The 17029-nt window shown below is 37.2% G+C and overlaps 1 protein-coding gene across 1 annotated transcript in view; it reads left to right on the top strand.

The window, feature by feature from the left end:
- The first annotated feature begins 14851 nt into the window (after positions 1 to 14851).
- The window catches only part of RHAG (Rh associated glycoprotein), a 29976-nt gene continuing 27798 nt past the window's right edge, over positions 14852 to 17029 (top strand). The window contains exon 1 of the mRNA XM_072642420.1: positions 14852 to 15385. Coding sequence (XP_072498521.1) covers positions 15211 to 15385 — 175 coding nt within the window. The 5' untranslated portion in view covers positions 14852 to 15210. The remainder of the gene's footprint in view (positions 15386 to 17029) is intronic.

The raw sequence follows: 17029 nt of genomic DNA, 5'->3' as shown, positions 1-17029 counted from the left end.
AATACATAAATACTCTGAGGTTTTACTTTGGGGCTTAGTTTTTGGAAGAAGCTTTGTGTGCCAGAGGAGACTCTGGCAAGCCGCTAAGCAGCATCCCCAGCTTTGAAAACCCAGATGTTGTGCTTCTCTCTGGTAACTGTGTATATATGTAATGGTCAGACAATTGGATTTGTCTGTTGATTTATGATGTATGTATTGCTTATGTCACACAGTTGGAAGCTATGTCCATTGATCTGTATTTCTCTACATTTTCTCTGAAGTTCAGGGTGATGATTTTTTCCTCTGACCTAAGTGAATGATATATGTGCTTGATTAAAGTGATTGTTAACCCCTCAAAAGTTGCTTTTCTTTTAGAAAAGGAGATCTAAGAACCTGTGATAGCAGGCCCCCCTGTGTACATCAGGATACTTACTGATACACTTGCCCAGTATGAGAGCTATTATATATTTGAAATAGTATTTGAACTCAGATATTCTTAGTTCCAAGTCCAATAGGCAAATTACCTACCCAACAATTTGCTATGTGAAGTCCAGGAATAGATTTGTGTAGAGGAGATCATTATTAGTTGAGGAAGATCAATAATAGCTTTATGGAGAAGGCAGCAATTGAACTTTTTTTTAAAGTAGCAAGGATAAGGAATAATATGATGGGCAGCCTAAGTGCTATATGATACCAAAAGATGGCCTCTTTGTTGATTTTTTTAGCTCTATTAGAAAGGTTGAATTTCCTTTTCCAACTTATCCCAGAAGGGGCAGCTAGGTGATGCAGTGGATACAGCACCAGTGCAGGAGTCAGGAGGACCTGAGTTCAAATCTCACCTCAGACACTTGACACTCACTAGCTGTGTGACCTTGGGTAAGTCACTTAACCCCAATTGCCTCATCCTGGGTCATCTCCGGTCATCTTGCTGCATATCTGGTCATTGGATTCAGATGGCTCTGGAGGAGAAGTGAGGCTGGTGACCCACACAGCCCTCCCTCACTCAAAACAAAGTCAAGTGCAAGTCATGTCATCATTTGTCTGATGTCATGGTCTTCTTTGGCAATGAAGGATGGACATACACTTATCCCAGAAAAAGATTTATGACCTTTCTCTCTTCCCCCCTTCCCCTATAGTATTTTATCAACTCATTGCCTTTCAATTGCTTTTCAGTCTTTCAGCTAGTTCCAGGACTACTCACCCCTCTGCCTCCCAAGGTCCTGTGGTCCACAATACTTCCTTAAACTCACCTTTTCACCAAGGTGGACAGACCCCAAATCCCCATACAGGATGTCTCAGATTAATGCAGGAAAAACAGAGATATCAGCAACAACGGCAGTGATCTAAACCCTCAGCCAAAGGAAATGAAACTCTAGCTTTCTCCCAGTGTTTGGCCTACTCTGTCACTCCTTTCCCACTGCACCCTCTTTTCTTAACCAATTCTTCTTTAATCTAGCTCTTTTCCTTTTACATTCAATCTTTGGGAGTTTACAATTAAAGCTTAAAACTGCATTAGGACTTATCAGACACTGTGTATTAAGCTTGGATGTGCCCCACCCTCGATGACATTCCTATAACTTCTACCTGTTGATCCTAGTTACATGTTTTAGAGTAAAGCATAATAAGCATAATTTCTCTACCACAAAATAATCCTTCAGGTACTTGAGTGGCATCACAGTATGGTGGGAAAACGGTTAATCTGGAGACAGGGAACCTGCCTTGAATTCAATGCACCACCTCTATTTAAAATTTCTGTGCATTGTGGCAAATCACTTAATCTCTCTGGGCCTTAATTTCCTCATGGATAAATTCAGAGGCAAGAAAAGATAATCTCAAAGGTCTTTTCCAGTTCTAAAATCTATGATCCTTTTGATTCTTTCTAAGCTACACAACTAAATGACACAATGGATAGAATGTTGGACCCTAAAGTCAGGAAGACCTGAGTTCAAATCCTGTCTCAGACACTAGCTGAGTGAACCTAGGCAAATAACTAACCTCTGCCTTCCTCAGGTTCTTCATCTGTACCTACCTCCAAGGGATGTTGTGAGGATCAAATGAAATATTTGTAAAGTGCTTTGCAACTGTTAAATGTCTATATAAATACTAAGTCTTCTAACTTTTCTTCATATGGCATTTTTTCAAGTCCTCTCATGGTCCTGGTTGCCCTTTTCTGTATACACCTAGCTTATCAATGTATTTCTTCCTCTCAGAATCAAGTGCTATCTGTTAGGCACTGTGATGAGCCCTATGGAGGATAGAAAAAATGAATAAGAATAGTCTTTTGCCTCAAAAAGTTTAAAATCTAGTAAGAAAATTGAGACCTATAACTGACCATGCAACACAGATATTTGTTCTTGGTGTTCAGTTGTTTTAGTCATGTCCCTTTACAACTCCATCTGGGGTTTTCTTGTCAAAAATTATGGAATAGTTTGCCATTTCCTTCTCCAGGTCATTTTACAGAAAAGGAAACTGAGGTAAATAGTGTTGTGACTTGCCCAGGATAACACAACTACTAAGTGTCTGAGGCCAGATTTAAACTCAGGGCAATGAGTCTTCCTAACTCTAGACTTGGCACTGTATTCACTGTACCACCTAGCTGCCCAAAACAGACATAGAAAGCAATAAATAATTAAGAAAAATGCATAGTACTATTATTATTTGGCAATAACTCTGATGTTGAAGGAGAAATAGGGCTGCAAGGAAAGGTGGAAGGATGATAAAGACACCCTTCTCATTCACTACTATCCAGTTCTCCAACGGTGCCAACAGCAATTTTGCAGAGGACATTAGTTGCTACTATCTGAGGAGAACTTGACCAATGTCACTTTGTGCTAACACTGAGACCATGACAGTGGCTCAGCCCCACCCAGCTGAGGTGCTCAGATAAAATTCAGTGAAGAGAGAGACTGAGATAATGATTAAAAAATGAAAGTGCAAAGCTAGGGTTCACCCTTATCTTCGGAGACCAGCTTGCCTTGGTTGGTAAAAATGGTTTCCAACTCATTAATATGGTAAATTTTCATAGAGTACAAAGAGTAGATTTAGAATCTTGTGGGAGCTCTCTGGAATACCAAGGCATTGCTCAAGTTGTTAGAACTGTTTAATATTATTACTTTGTCAGCAAGAAGAGGGTTATCATGGTTAATATCATTAGTGGATATATAGACAAAAGTGCAGGAAAGGGTCTTTGAGTGCTCTAGTAGCAGTGGAAAAGGAATTTGGAGCTATGAAACCTGAGCCAATGGTTTAAAAAGACTAAATCAGCATTTCAATGGCATGTGAAGGTATTTTGCATATTTATTGCCCTCATAGTAACATGGTACTTAAACTACATTTGTCTAACATGTATTTCATGAAATATTTTTATATAAAATATTTCTTTCAATCTTTATGTCAAAATATTGGACAAATTCTATGTACAGAGCTACATTTCCCATAAATCTATGCAAGAAATTCCACAATGTCAGAGCCAATAAACACTTATTAAGTGTCTGCTATGTACCAGACATTATACTAAGCCCTAAGTGTATAAAGGCATAAGATAGTCCCTTCACTCAAGGAATTCACAAACTACTGGGGAAAGACAACATAAAATTGAAGAGGGGAGGGTACCCAGTGTAGGAGCATCATGAAGTGCTGCAGTCTATGGAGGAATGATCTGAGGAGGTATGAGTTACGGAATTATTTGCAGAATGATAAGTTTATGGACATCAAGAGAGCAACTGGGTAGGAAATGATGAGATGAACCCCTGGGAGCTCTTCTTAAATGATGTGGAGAATCTGGGAGGAGCCCTTCAATGTCTACCCTCTATCCTCTTCAATCAAAGGGAGAGAGGGAAAAATCCCAATGGGCACAACGAGAAGTCTTTGGAAATCATGAAATCCAGGACCGTGGCCAGGTGGGAAACAAAGCATATTGGATAGTCAAAGGAGCAGAGGTTTTAAAGACAACATCGGGGGAAGTTTGAAGCAAGGAAAAAAATATTACCACAGGCAACAGAAGTATCTCTAATAACAGGAGAATGATATGTGGGATATGGTCCCCCTCTAAGAGACTTCCCTTTACATTTGTCTAGATCATTCCAGTCTTTTGCATTCTAGGTAAAAGTAACAGGCTACCTCTTTTGCTCTTGGTGTCCTGAGAAGTCACTTTTGCAAGGCTTTAAGTGTTTTTCATTTTTGCTACTGAAATTCCCAGTATATCCCAAGAGCTACAGCAAGTTGTCCTACTAACTTTCATGAATAAATGAAATATTTTTCCTCCCAATGGCTTTGGAAATAAATTATGTTGGAGATGGCAGAACTACTGGTAAATGGCTTGGATCTCTTCCACTGTAAGAAAAGGCAAGTAGGATGGAAGGGGACTGAACCCAGAACCTGAAGCTTGGAAGATAATCCATGATCGGCTGGTCATAAGAAAGAAATTCAAGAGGCAATGAGAGCTCAGACAATCAGTCTAAGTAGATATGAACCAAAACCTGATTTAGATGGATATGCATAACAGAAAAGACCTGTTACACTTAAAGGGACACTTTAAATAGAGTAGCTATATTTCCATTTTAAAGATATCTAAGTGACATGACCTATTGATACTGGCCTCCTTGTCATTCCTAAAATATGACACTCCATCTTTTAATTCTAACTTGGATGTTCCCTATGTCTCCTGAAATTCTTGCTTCCATATACAATGCTTTTTTTCCCTTTATCATACTAGTTTGCATGTTACTTTTTGTATGTTGCATGAATATTAGATATATTTCTTATCATCTAAGAATACCTCACCTTAGGTGACAGAGAGGAAGAAATTTTGCCTTAGTCACACACCAAATCCTGGCTATTTAAATGAAAAGAAAAAGAAAGGAAGGAAGAAAGAGGGAAGGAAGGAAGGAAGGAAGGAAGGAAGGAAGGAAGGAAGGAAGGAAGGAAGGAAGGAAGGAAGGAAGGAAGGAAGGAAGGAAGGAAGGGAGGGGGGGAGGGAGGGAGGAAAGAAGGAAGGAAAAAGAAATAAAGATCAGTTTCAATCAAGATGGGAAGTTTACCTCAACCATGGATCACTCTCCCTATCTGTTGCTTTCATTCTTACATATGTACTGCTGAATAAATTTGGAGAATCCTCTCCTGACTGGATTCACTAGCAGTTTATGCTACGTTACCTCAACTGGGCTTATCTTGCTGCAAAACAATTCTTTTATGTATCCTTAATTAATTCACTGTCCTTTTCACCACAGTGGCACTTCTAAACCTAAATTCCTCCTCAAATCTGCCATGTCTCATCTTCATCTCACCCTCTCAGCTGAAAATCTTGCCTCATATTTTGCTGAAAAGATTGAGATCAACAGCTAAGAGATTCCTATTCTCCCCTCCTCATCTAACATCACCAAGATGACTTCTGTCACTCTTCCTTCAATTCAGTCTCACATAATTAGATGGCCCTTCTCCTTGCCGTTTATATGCACAAGTAAAAGTGATCCCATTTATTCCTGTCTCTGCCAGCAGATTGCCCCCTCTATCATCCTTATCTACTGACTTATCTTTAATCTCTCCTTATTTATTGGCTGCTTCCTTACTGCCTACAAACACGCCCATATCTCCCCCATCTTTAAAAAACCCTCACGGGTGACCTAGCCATACCAGATCTAAGATCCAAAGCAGCCATCATCAAAACTATTTGGTACTGACTAAGAAACAGAGTGATGGAACAGTGGAATAGGTTAGGTACACAACATATAGTAGTCAATGACTATAGTAATCTACTGTTTGATGAACCCAAAGCCTCCAGCTTCTAGGTTAAGAACTCACTATTTGACAAAAACTGCTAGGTAAACTGGAAGACAGTATGGCAGAAACTAGGCATAGAGCAACATCTTACACTGTACATCTTCAAGATAAGGTTGAAATGGGCACATGATGTAGATATAAAAGGTGATACCATAAGCAAATTAAGAGAACAAGGAATAATTTACCCATTAGATCTATGGGGAAGGGAAAAATTTTATGACCAAAGAAGAGATAGAGAATATTATGAAATGTAAAATGGATAATTGTGATCATATTAAGTTTAAAAGTTTTTCCACAAATAAGAACAATGCAACCAAGATTAGAAAGAAAGCAGAAAGCTGGGAAATAATTTTTGCAGCCAGTGTCACTGAGAAAGGCCTAATTTCTCAAATCTATAGACAACTAAGTCAAATCTAGAAGAATAAAAATCCCTTCCCAATTGACAAATGGTCAAAGGATTTGAGTTTTCAGATGAAGAAATTAAAACTATCTATAGTCATATGAAAAAAGCACTCTAAATCACTACTATTGATTAGAGAAATGTGAATTAAAATAATTCTTGGGTACTACCTCACATATATCATATTAGGTAATGTGACAAAACAGTAAAATTATAAAGGTTAGATAAGATGTGGAAAAATTGGAAAACTAACAAATTATTGGTGAAGTTGTAAAGTGATCCAACAGTTTGGTAGAGCAATGCCCAAAGGGCTATAAAACTATTCAGACCCTTTGATCCAGCAATACCATCAATAGGTCTATATCCCAAAGAGCTCATAAAAAGGTGGAAAAGACCCATATGTACAAAAATATTTATAACAACTCCTTTTGTGGTGGCAAAGAATTAGACATTGTGGAGATGCCCATCAATTGGGAAAAATCTGAACAATGATATATGAATATAATGGAATACAGTTGTTCTAAAAGAAATGATGAGCAGGCAGATTTCAGAAAAACCTGAAAAGACTTGAATGAACTGATGCTGAGTGAAGTGAACAGAAACAGAAAACTACGCATATTGACAGCAACAATGTGTGATGAACAACTTTGATAGACTTAGCTCTTCTCAGCAATAAAATGACAATTCCAAAAAACTCATGATGGAAAATTCTATCCACATCTAGAGAAAGATCCATGGAGTCTAAATGCAAATCAAAGCATACTGTTTTCTGTTTTTTTGTTTTTTCCTCTCTCTTGGTTTCCTCCTTTTGCTCTGATTCTTCTTTCACAATATAGCTAATGTGGAAATATGTTTAATATGATTGCACATGTATAGCCTATATCAGATTTCATGCTGTCTTGGGGAGGGGAAGAGGAGAGAGAGGCAGAATAAAATTTGGAACTCAAAATCATATAAAAGTGAATGTTGAAAACTATCTTTATATATAATTAGAAAAAATAAAACACTATGAAGTAAAAAAATAAAAACAAAATAAATAAATAAATAACTCTCATGTGATTCATCTGTAACTGCTATTAATCATCTCATATTTCTCCTTCCTTGAGAAAGTGTCTACAAAAGGTACATCCATTTGTTTTCCTCTCATTCTCTTTTTAATTCTCTTTGGTTTGGTTTCTGAGCTTATAATTTAACTGAAACTGCTCTCTCCAAAGTTGCTGATAATCTGTTAATTACCAAATTTCATGGACTATTCTCAATCATCATCCTTCTTGACCTCTCTGCAATCTTTGATAATGTTGATCACCCTCTTTGGCTTGTTCCTCTCTCATCTATAGCTTTCCTGACACTATTCTCTTCTGGTTTTTCTCCTATCTGTCTAACCACCTCTTTTCAGTTTCTTTTGATGGCTCATCATCCAGGTCATGTCAGGTCATAACTCAGGGTTTTCCACAAGGCTCTATCCTAGACCCTCTTCTCCTTCTATATTATTTCACTTCACTCCCTCCTGAATGTAATCATCATCTCTTTACTGATGATTCTCAAATTTACCTATCCAGCACAAACTTCTCTCCTGATCTCCATCTCACATTTCCAACTGCCTGTTGGACATCTTAAACTGGATATCCCATTGATATCTTGAACTCAACATGTCCAAAACTGAACTCACTATCTTTCTCCTACAATCCTCTCTTCTTATTTCCCTTTTACTGTTAAGTCACATAGGACCACAACATTGGTGTCATCCTTAACTCTTAACTCTTTCTTACCCTTCATATTCAAAGGTCACCAATGTCACAAATGTCACCAAATCCTGTAATTTTTACCTTCATAACATCTCCTGATATGCCTTCTTTCCTTGGACACTACCACCACTCACTTGCAGATTACTGAAATAGCCTGCTGGTTGATCCACCTGCCACAAGTTTTTTCCCCATTCAAGTCCTTTCTCCACTCAGCTATAAAAGTGATCTTCCTAAAGCACAGCTCTCTCTCTCTCTCTCTCTCTCTCTCTCTCTCTCTCTCTCTCTCTCTCTCTCTCTCTCTCTCTCTCTCTCTCTCTCTCTCTCTCTCTCTCTCTCTCTGTTTCACACACACACACACGCTCAATAAACTCCAATATCCCCCCATCACCTCTAGGACCAAATATAAAATCTTCTGTTTGACATTCAAAGTCCTTCATAATTTGTTCTTCCTACTTTATATCTTATAGTCCCTCCCTCCTCCACATACTCTGTGATCTAATAACACTGGAATCCTTGACACTCTTCAAATAAGACACTCCATCTTTTGATTCTGAACATTTTACTGGCTGTATCCAAGTTGATAATTCTTTCACTCATCATCTGGCTTCTTTAAGTACCAACTAAAATCCAACCTTCTTCAGAAAGTCTTTCCTGCTCTCCTTAAATTTTTATGTCGTTCCTCTGTTCATCATTTCAAATTTGTCCAGTATATAGCAGCAATGAAAGAAAGGTAGAATGGAAGAAGATGATGTTGAAGATGTAGAATTTTAGATTATCTATGACCCCAAGCTATCAGAATTCTGAGAGAGTAATCAGTCCAGTGATGAATACACAAAATTTAAAAGCCTACATAACATTCATTATATGTTAAATGTGATAGTCTGAAAAAAATAAAACTTTGGATTTGGTAATCTATTGTTCCTTGTAACAGAATTCAGATAAACCCTCCTCTTCTTGTCTTATTCTAGCCCTCTTCTAGAATCTGCCAGGAAACTTTTATGCTAGAAATTTTCATCTTCCTTTAAACTTTCTTTCATGTAACATCAAAGTTGGGAAATCTATGCAGTATCCCTGGGGTTGATCCCAACCTTTCTCTATAAAAATACCCAGTCTTCTTTAGGATCCTTGAGCTGCCCAGATACATTCAATCAATCAATAAGCAGTTAGCAATCACCTACTATGTGTCAAGCACTGTACTCAGTTCAAAATCAAATCAAAACACCTCCTGCCCTCAAAGAACTTATGTTCTGTGGCTGAGACAATATATACGCAAATAAGGCTATACAAAATGAGTATAGGGTAATTTTATAGATGGAGGCATTAGTATGTATGGGTATAAGTAAAGCTTATACTTTATGGGAATTTGATACATAATGGGAATTTGAGCTGAATTTTAAAGGAAACTCAGAGTTCTAAAAAGTGGAGGTGGGATAGAAGTGCATTCTAAACGTGATAAAAAAAAAATCAAAGGTGCATAGTTTATGAAGGACAGTTTGACTGGACCAAAGTACACATGAAGGGGAGTAATGCATGTAGTGCATATAGACTATGGAGCTATTCTCCCAAACCACACTAATACTAGCAGATCAGGGCCCCAGAGCAAGGTTATTGCTTCTTCCTCCCTCAGGATTCTAGGGGTACCCCTACGGAACTGTGGGCTTCTCTAATATTATTGTTCACCAACCTTCATTCAATATATACTTCCAAAACTATTCAACCAGTTAAGATCTTCCCAATGTTATCTAACCATTCCATCACACCTACTACAATTTTAACCAGTTGATATTTCCTCAATATCATTGATAAACACGATAATTTAGTTTTACAGAAGGATATTTGCTTAAAGATATGGCAAGAACCAAAGTACAAATAACATCTCTGGAACCAAGATACACTCTCTTCCATCACTTTAGTCACTGGAGAGAGTGGGTTCAAACTCAAAGTGGTAGCTAAGAAGCATTCATTCTACCAAGCTCACCAAGGGCTTTGCCCTCACCAGTGGAAAAGTTGCCTCCTTGCTTTCAGGACATGATATCTCAGCTTCTGGATTAATCCACTGATGGGTTGCTTCAAGCAGGCTACTCCTCAGAGCTAGGTTTCTGTGTATATTGGAGACTCTACTATGCATGACCACTTCTGGACAGCTGGTGGCTATTCAAACCTTTCAAAGTTCTCAAGTTCATCATCTAGTGTTGGGGAAGAATGGAAACACAAAGAAGAAACTATCATGCATCATCACATACTTCCTACAGTAGGCTTCTCAAGCTTCTACGTGGGTTGGCATCAGGCACAAGAGATTGTACATTGGCAAACACTGGACCCCTATTGGCCAATACCTTGTTATGTGAATAATAAATCTAGATAGATAGATTGGAATTGGAATCTCACCTACTAAACCAGGATAAATTTAGTGTAAAAATGTTTCAAGTCTTGACAGTAGACTTTCATAGGACCAAGACTCTGTCAACATATTTTATTGCATACCTTCCCTGTCTTGCCCACTTTTGGAGGTGCCAGCTGTTCCCCTTAGTTGGAAGAGCATCCTTCTTTTGTTGTCCCTACCCAGTCCCTCTACATTTCCAGTTTGGGATGTCTCCAAATAAGCCACATTGACCTCACAATTCACCCTCACTACTTTCCACCATCTTTTTGTGCCCCAGCTGCAGTCTCTAGTTGCATGATGAACTCTGCTAGTCTTGCAATCAGGAAATTCTGGATTCAGATCATACCTCTCACACTTATTAGTTATGAAACCATGAGTCAGTTCCTTGATCTCTCTGAGCCTAACTAGAGTGTTTGGAATATAGTTAGTGCTTACCAAATATTTCTCATTCATTCATTTCCATCAAGAAAATGGGTATAACACCTATATCACATACCTCACAAGGTTGAAGTTTGTATTAAAGGAGATATGTATATATGCATAGATGCATGTATATATAAACATGCCATATTATATAATGCATATAATATTATACACACATGTATACATATATAAAACATATGTGTGTGCGTGTATATATATACATACATGTATAATACTTTGCAAATGCTTGAGCATCTCCTGCTGATCAGTGGGACAAATTTCCTTTGCACAAATAAAATTGTTGTGCTATTTAAATGTCAATTATTGCTATGTTAATTTTTTAAAAGCATTTGACTTTGTAGTACAGAAAACTTTGGGTCTTCTCCAAATAGATCTCCCTTACCTAGGTAAGATGATTTAAGATTCCTTGATAGATTCAACAATAGAGATAATTTTATTCAATGATCTTTTGGCATCATTACCAAGCAAAGAGCAAAACATAGAGTCACAGTCACCAGAGGTATTTTCCAGTCACAGAGAATGCAACCCATGCATCTAAGCAGGGTGGAACATGAATGTAATCTCTGCTACCAGCTGAGACTGGTGGATCACTTGAGTTGAGGAGTTCTGGGCTGCATCATGGCTTAAGCATATCAGGCATTCTAACTAAGTAAGGCACCAAATGGTCCCAGAAAGTTGTTTTACCATCCTAGTGCCTAGAACAGTACCTCACATTGACATTAGGGGCAGTTAGGTGGTGCAGTGGATAGAGCACCAGTGCAGGAGTCAGGAGGACCTGAGTTCAAATCTCACCTCTGACAGTTGACACTCACTAGTTGTGTGACCTTGGGCAAGTCACTTAACTTCAACTTCCTCATCCTGGATCATCTCCGGTCATCCTGAGAAATATCTGGTCACTAGATTCAGATGACTCTGGAGGAGAAATGAGTCTAGTGACTTGCACAGATCTCCCTTACTCAAAGACAAGTGCAAGTCATGTCATTATTTCTCTGATAGCATGGTCTTCTTTAGCAATGAAGGATGGACACACACACATTGACATTAAGGGAACACTTAACAAAGACTTCTTGAATTGAATAAAATTAAATCTGTCACTTCCAATATTACCTGATTATATGGAAATATTCTTCATGACTGAGTAGGGGGCTTATGACCATAAAATTGTGAGTTTCTTTCAACTCAGAACAAGTAACTCAGAAAAAAAAAACTTTCCTGGACACTCCCATATACAACACTAAAAGAACATTTTTCAAGGACAAAAGAAGTGTTATAGTGCTTTGCTCTTTTTTTTAAATCAACTCCACAGCCAAACTTCTTATTGTGTGGGGTAGGGTTTTTTTTGGCTCATTTAACCAAGAAGGATGTGGTGATGATAAGAAACCTGACCTTGATATAGAAAGGAAAAAGGACGTACTTGAAAATATTGGAATAAGAGTGAAGTGTGTGCCAGATTCTAATGTAAAAATTCAAATAATAGTGATGAATGAAAAATAAAAAATATTCAAGATTTATTTCTGATTATTTATATTGTATGTATATGTGTATATCTATATATTATAGATATAGATATAGATATAGATCCTCCTCTTTAATTTGGATGCTTCCATTTGGAATTTTAGCAAGAAAGTGACCCAAAAGAATCAATATCCTGTCATCCAAAGTTCCTACTGCTAATAGTATAGTCTATGAAGCCAAAGATAGAAAGAAATGTCTTCTATACACTAAAATGTTTATGTCAACATTATTTGTGGTAGTAAAGAACTAGAGACAAAGCAGATTACTGATTGGGAAATGGCAAAAAAAAAAACCCAATTATACTGCATGAATGTAATGGAATATCTCTGCTCTATAAGAAATGCTGAACATTAACAATATAGAGAGGCATGGGAAGCCATATGAACTGATGCCAATTTTACTAAACAGAAACAGTAACATGATATACACAATGACTACCACAATGTAATTGGAAAGAGAAAAAAATATGTATAATTATAATTACCAAGGTTGGCTTCAAAGTAGAGATATGAGAATGTACTTTCCCTCTTTGCAGATGTAAAGACTATAGGTGTGGTATAGATATACTATCAAATTCAGCTACTGTATAAATTTTGTTGAATGATTTTTAAGGGTTTTTTTTATTAGTAGGGATAATTCTATGGATGGAAGAGGGAAAGAGGGGAGGGAAAGTGATATTCAAAACCAAATATAACAGTAAAAATTATATAATATGGATGGATGCATATATTTGTGTGAACATAGATTTGCGTGTGTGAGAGAGGGAGAAAGAGGAGAGAGAGAGAGAGAGAGAGAGAGAGAGAGAGAGAGAGAGAGAGAGAGAGAGAGAGAGAGAGAGAGAAACTTCTCTCATCCCACCCACAGTATGCCCTGGTATGCTAATGACTCTTCAATACAGTCTAATGAAAAGATTCTTGATGGTTCCCATGAGAAAGAAGAAGAAATCTAGATTGCTACAGTGAAATAAAATGTTCTTGAGGCTTCAATCCTAAGCTGTCTAGACATTCATAATTTGGATACCTAGAGATGCAGAATGTTCTTCCTTTCAGTTATTGGCAACCTTTGAATAATCAGTGAGTTATTAGTGTGATATAAAGAAACTGAGCCATCAAGCGATAATCTGTAGTGAGAAGATAGTATGATGTTAAAAACTGCAATGTACTTAAATTCAGAAAACTGATCTGGCGATGTGTCTTTGAACCTCAGAGTCCTCATCTGCAAAATAGGGTTAATGACTTTATAGGTTGTTTGATGCAGAAAATATTATATTAATGTGAGCTTTCATTATTGAGCACCTAAAACCACAGTGCTCAATTGCAGGGTGTTGTTTAGAAGCACCTGAAATCTTTGAGATTTGATTTTTATAAACTTTTGTTACATCAGTGACCTGTGATTTTATTAGCATGGGAACACCTTTCAACTACACATAGATCATAGTCCATAGCTCTATAACTTAGAGAATCTTAGGAAGCATTAAGTAAATTGCCCATGGTCATATAGCTAGTCAGTTTCAGAGGTGGGGTTTGAATTCAGATCCACTATAGACTATATGATACTGCCCATGTCTCTCCGATAACATAAATTAAAGTTAACAAGATAAATGTTTTGCATGTACAGATTTGCTTATTTTAGTCATATCCCCATGCTTTGTTTTGTTTTTGTCACTGGGAATCCTAAAAATCAAAACATCGTATGTATATGTGTATAAGTACTTGCTTGTACAAATAATTTTTTGATTCTGTCTGTAGTACTATATTTTGTTCATAGTAGTCATTAGATATATATATATATATATATATATATACATTTCATTAAATTGAAGTTTTCCACTAATATTAATAATTAGAGTTATATGGTGCTTATCATATGCCAGGTACTGTGCTCAGCATTTTACAAATATATTTCATTTGATCTTCACAACAACCCTGGGAGAAAGGTGATATTATTATCCCCATTTTACAGATTATGAAACTGAGGCAAACAAAGGTTTTTGACTTGCCCAGGATTACACAGATAATAAATGTCTAAGGCTAAATTTTGGCTCAGATCTTCCTCACTCTAGAGCCAGAGCCCTATCCACTGAGCCATCTAACTGCCTTTGAATTTTTGTCACAAACAGTAGAAATTTCCTGTCTTATAAGAAAACCCATTACTATCTGTTACAAGTTGTCCTGTATAGATGCCCATTCAACATTCATTCAACAAAAATTTCTTAAACTCTTATAGTATTCTTGTACTATAGTTGTTCTTAATGGTCCCTCATTTCCTGCCTCAAGAGAGTCCCTGGAAAATAGGGCTGTCTTATTTAGGAAGATTGCTTCATGCCAGAACTTGTTTTGAAAAGTCAGTGTTGACTTTCTCACAAGACTCAGGCCTCCTCCACACCATGAGAACAATTCCAGGATAGATCCAAAGGAATTGTAATGGTGATGTTGAATGGCTTGGCACCTTGTCCCATGTTCTTTATACTACCCATTTGTCTAGATGCCACTTGGTTCTATAACTCCCCCTCTAAGCTGATGCTATCACTTTCAGATCATGAGTAATGTCTTGTGTAATCAAGGACATTTTCTTTTCTATAAAGCATTAAAATAATTAAAGAAAATCATTAGTATTTTATTGACAAATGAAATTAGTACATTGCATAACAGAGCAGCTTTTTCCCCTTATAATCCAGTCTGTCAACATCCTCTAGCATCTTTCATATACCTGTGAAAAACAGCATTTTTTCACCACGTGTCTTCTTTCAGGACATATTGCATGGACTGAACATCAGTGTTTGGAACAACAATCAAATTCCAGAAATGTGCTCCTCCCTAATGGGTGGGATACTTAAAACTGGTCTGTCTTATTCTAACTTTTTTCTTGCCATGTCATTGGGATGTCCTGAACATGCAGACTAGTTCAACCCAAAGAGCAGATCTCTTTTTCCTTATCAAGAACCTGCAGTCCTTGAAGCTCTTAGTATGCCGCTGTCCTTTGATACCAACATGAGGTTCAAATTTCCACTTGTGGCCTTATGCTTGCAGCTTTCCATGATCATTTTATTTGGATTTTTTGTTGGCTATGAAACTAAGTGGCAAAATGTCCAGCAGAACAACAGTTCCAGTCAGCCTGACGGATTCCTTGAGCTATACCCTTGTGAGTATGCTATTCTGTATGAGTCGTGGGTATTTTTCATTTCTCTCGTTCTTTCCCTTTGACTGCTTCAGACTCTTAAGATTTTCTTCTGGGCTCCTTCCAGAATTTAGAAAAGCATTGGTTTTCCACATTTTCATGTTTTTGCTATTGCATATAAGAAGCTATGTATAAGCAGAGGACAAGGTTTCAAATCTCACCTTTGTTACTGTCTTCCTGTGTGACCTTAAACAAGTGACTTAACCTCTCTAGACATCAATTTCTTCATTTGTAGAATAAGCAGATTGAACTGGATGAACATTAAGGTCTCTCCCACTTGTATGACACTATGACCACCACCACAATATACTATGCCAATCATTATAACATCACAAATTTAACATAAGAAGGCATCTGAGAGGCTGCTTAGTCCTATTCTCCCATTTTACAAATGAGAAAACCAAGGTCTGGAGAGGTCAAATGACCTGCCCAAAGTCCCATAGGTAAAAAGTGGCCATAATGGTATTCAAAAGCAGGTCCTCTGATTCCAGAGTAGGTACTCTTTCCAATATACCATATCTGCTTAATAATGCAAAACAATCTCTGATTGCTTGGTTTTATTTTGTTTTGTTACAATGAATTAGCTGAACTGACTAGAGAGTTGAGGACTGTATAGGTAGGCACAAAAAATTCAGGGTCAGTCAGTCATTAAGCATTGATTAAGTACCTACCTACTATGTGCTAGGCACTGTACCAAATACTAACAATAATAACAATAAAAATTTTAAAAAAGCAGAAGGCAGACTCTGCCTTCAAGAAGCTCACAATCTATGGATGTGGTGAGGATAGACAACAAGCTAACAACTATACAAATATATTTTAAAATAATGGAAGAAGGAGACTATGCTCCATAGTCCCTGGGAGGGGATAAGGGGAGGGGGAAGTGGTCCTAAAGACCAGAAAGTAAGGATTACTATGAAATTCATGGGACAGCTCAGAGGGTAAGGCATATAAGAATGTTCTATTGCCTTAGTTAGAAAACAATGCTCACTCACTACTCATTTTCCAACACTTTTCCTATGGCTCACTTATTAAAAGAGTAAGGGAGAATTCATTATATATTATAGAAACTCTGAAAAGGACTTACAAGGATATTGTCTTGAATATCTTTGTGTCCTCCACATAAATGCCTTGAGCACAATAGGTACTTAATGAGTATGAGTTGAATGAATGAATGCAAGCAATGTTAGAGCTAGAATTCAAACTTAGGTCTGAATAAATCCAGAAGAAATTTAAGAGAGGGTAAAAATGAAAAGATATGGTGAAAGTAAACTTATTGTAATTCCTAATGGAGATGCTTTTTTATATTTAAAACAAATCAGTGGGATAGGACTACACTGCACTGCTCTGTAATAACTGAAGTTCTTGAACATTAGTTAATCAAATCTTAATTTCTCTGGCCAGAAGCCTCAAGGAATGTTTTAATGAAGCATCTTGCTTTATTCCATAGTAAACCATCATGTTGATTAAAGAACAGCGTTGATAGGTTTAAAAAGAAGACTTAGCTACTCAAGTAGATGAGCAATAGCTGCAATTCTGGGACTGGAGGGTAAAGGTACAAATTTGATAAGGCCCTCTGTAAAATTAATGTAATCGCCTCACTTGTTT

Source organism: Notamacropus eugenii, chromosome 2 (genome assembly GCF_028372415.1).
Source record: "Notamacropus eugenii isolate mMacEug1 chromosome 2, mMacEug1.pri_v2, whole genome shotgun sequence".
Classification (NCBI taxonomy): Eukaryota; Metazoa; Chordata; class Mammalia; order Diprotodontia; family Macropodidae; genus Notamacropus; species Notamacropus eugenii.
The sequence above is the reverse complement of the archived record's forward strand: the minus strand, read 5'-3'. Positions and strand labels throughout refer to the sequence as shown.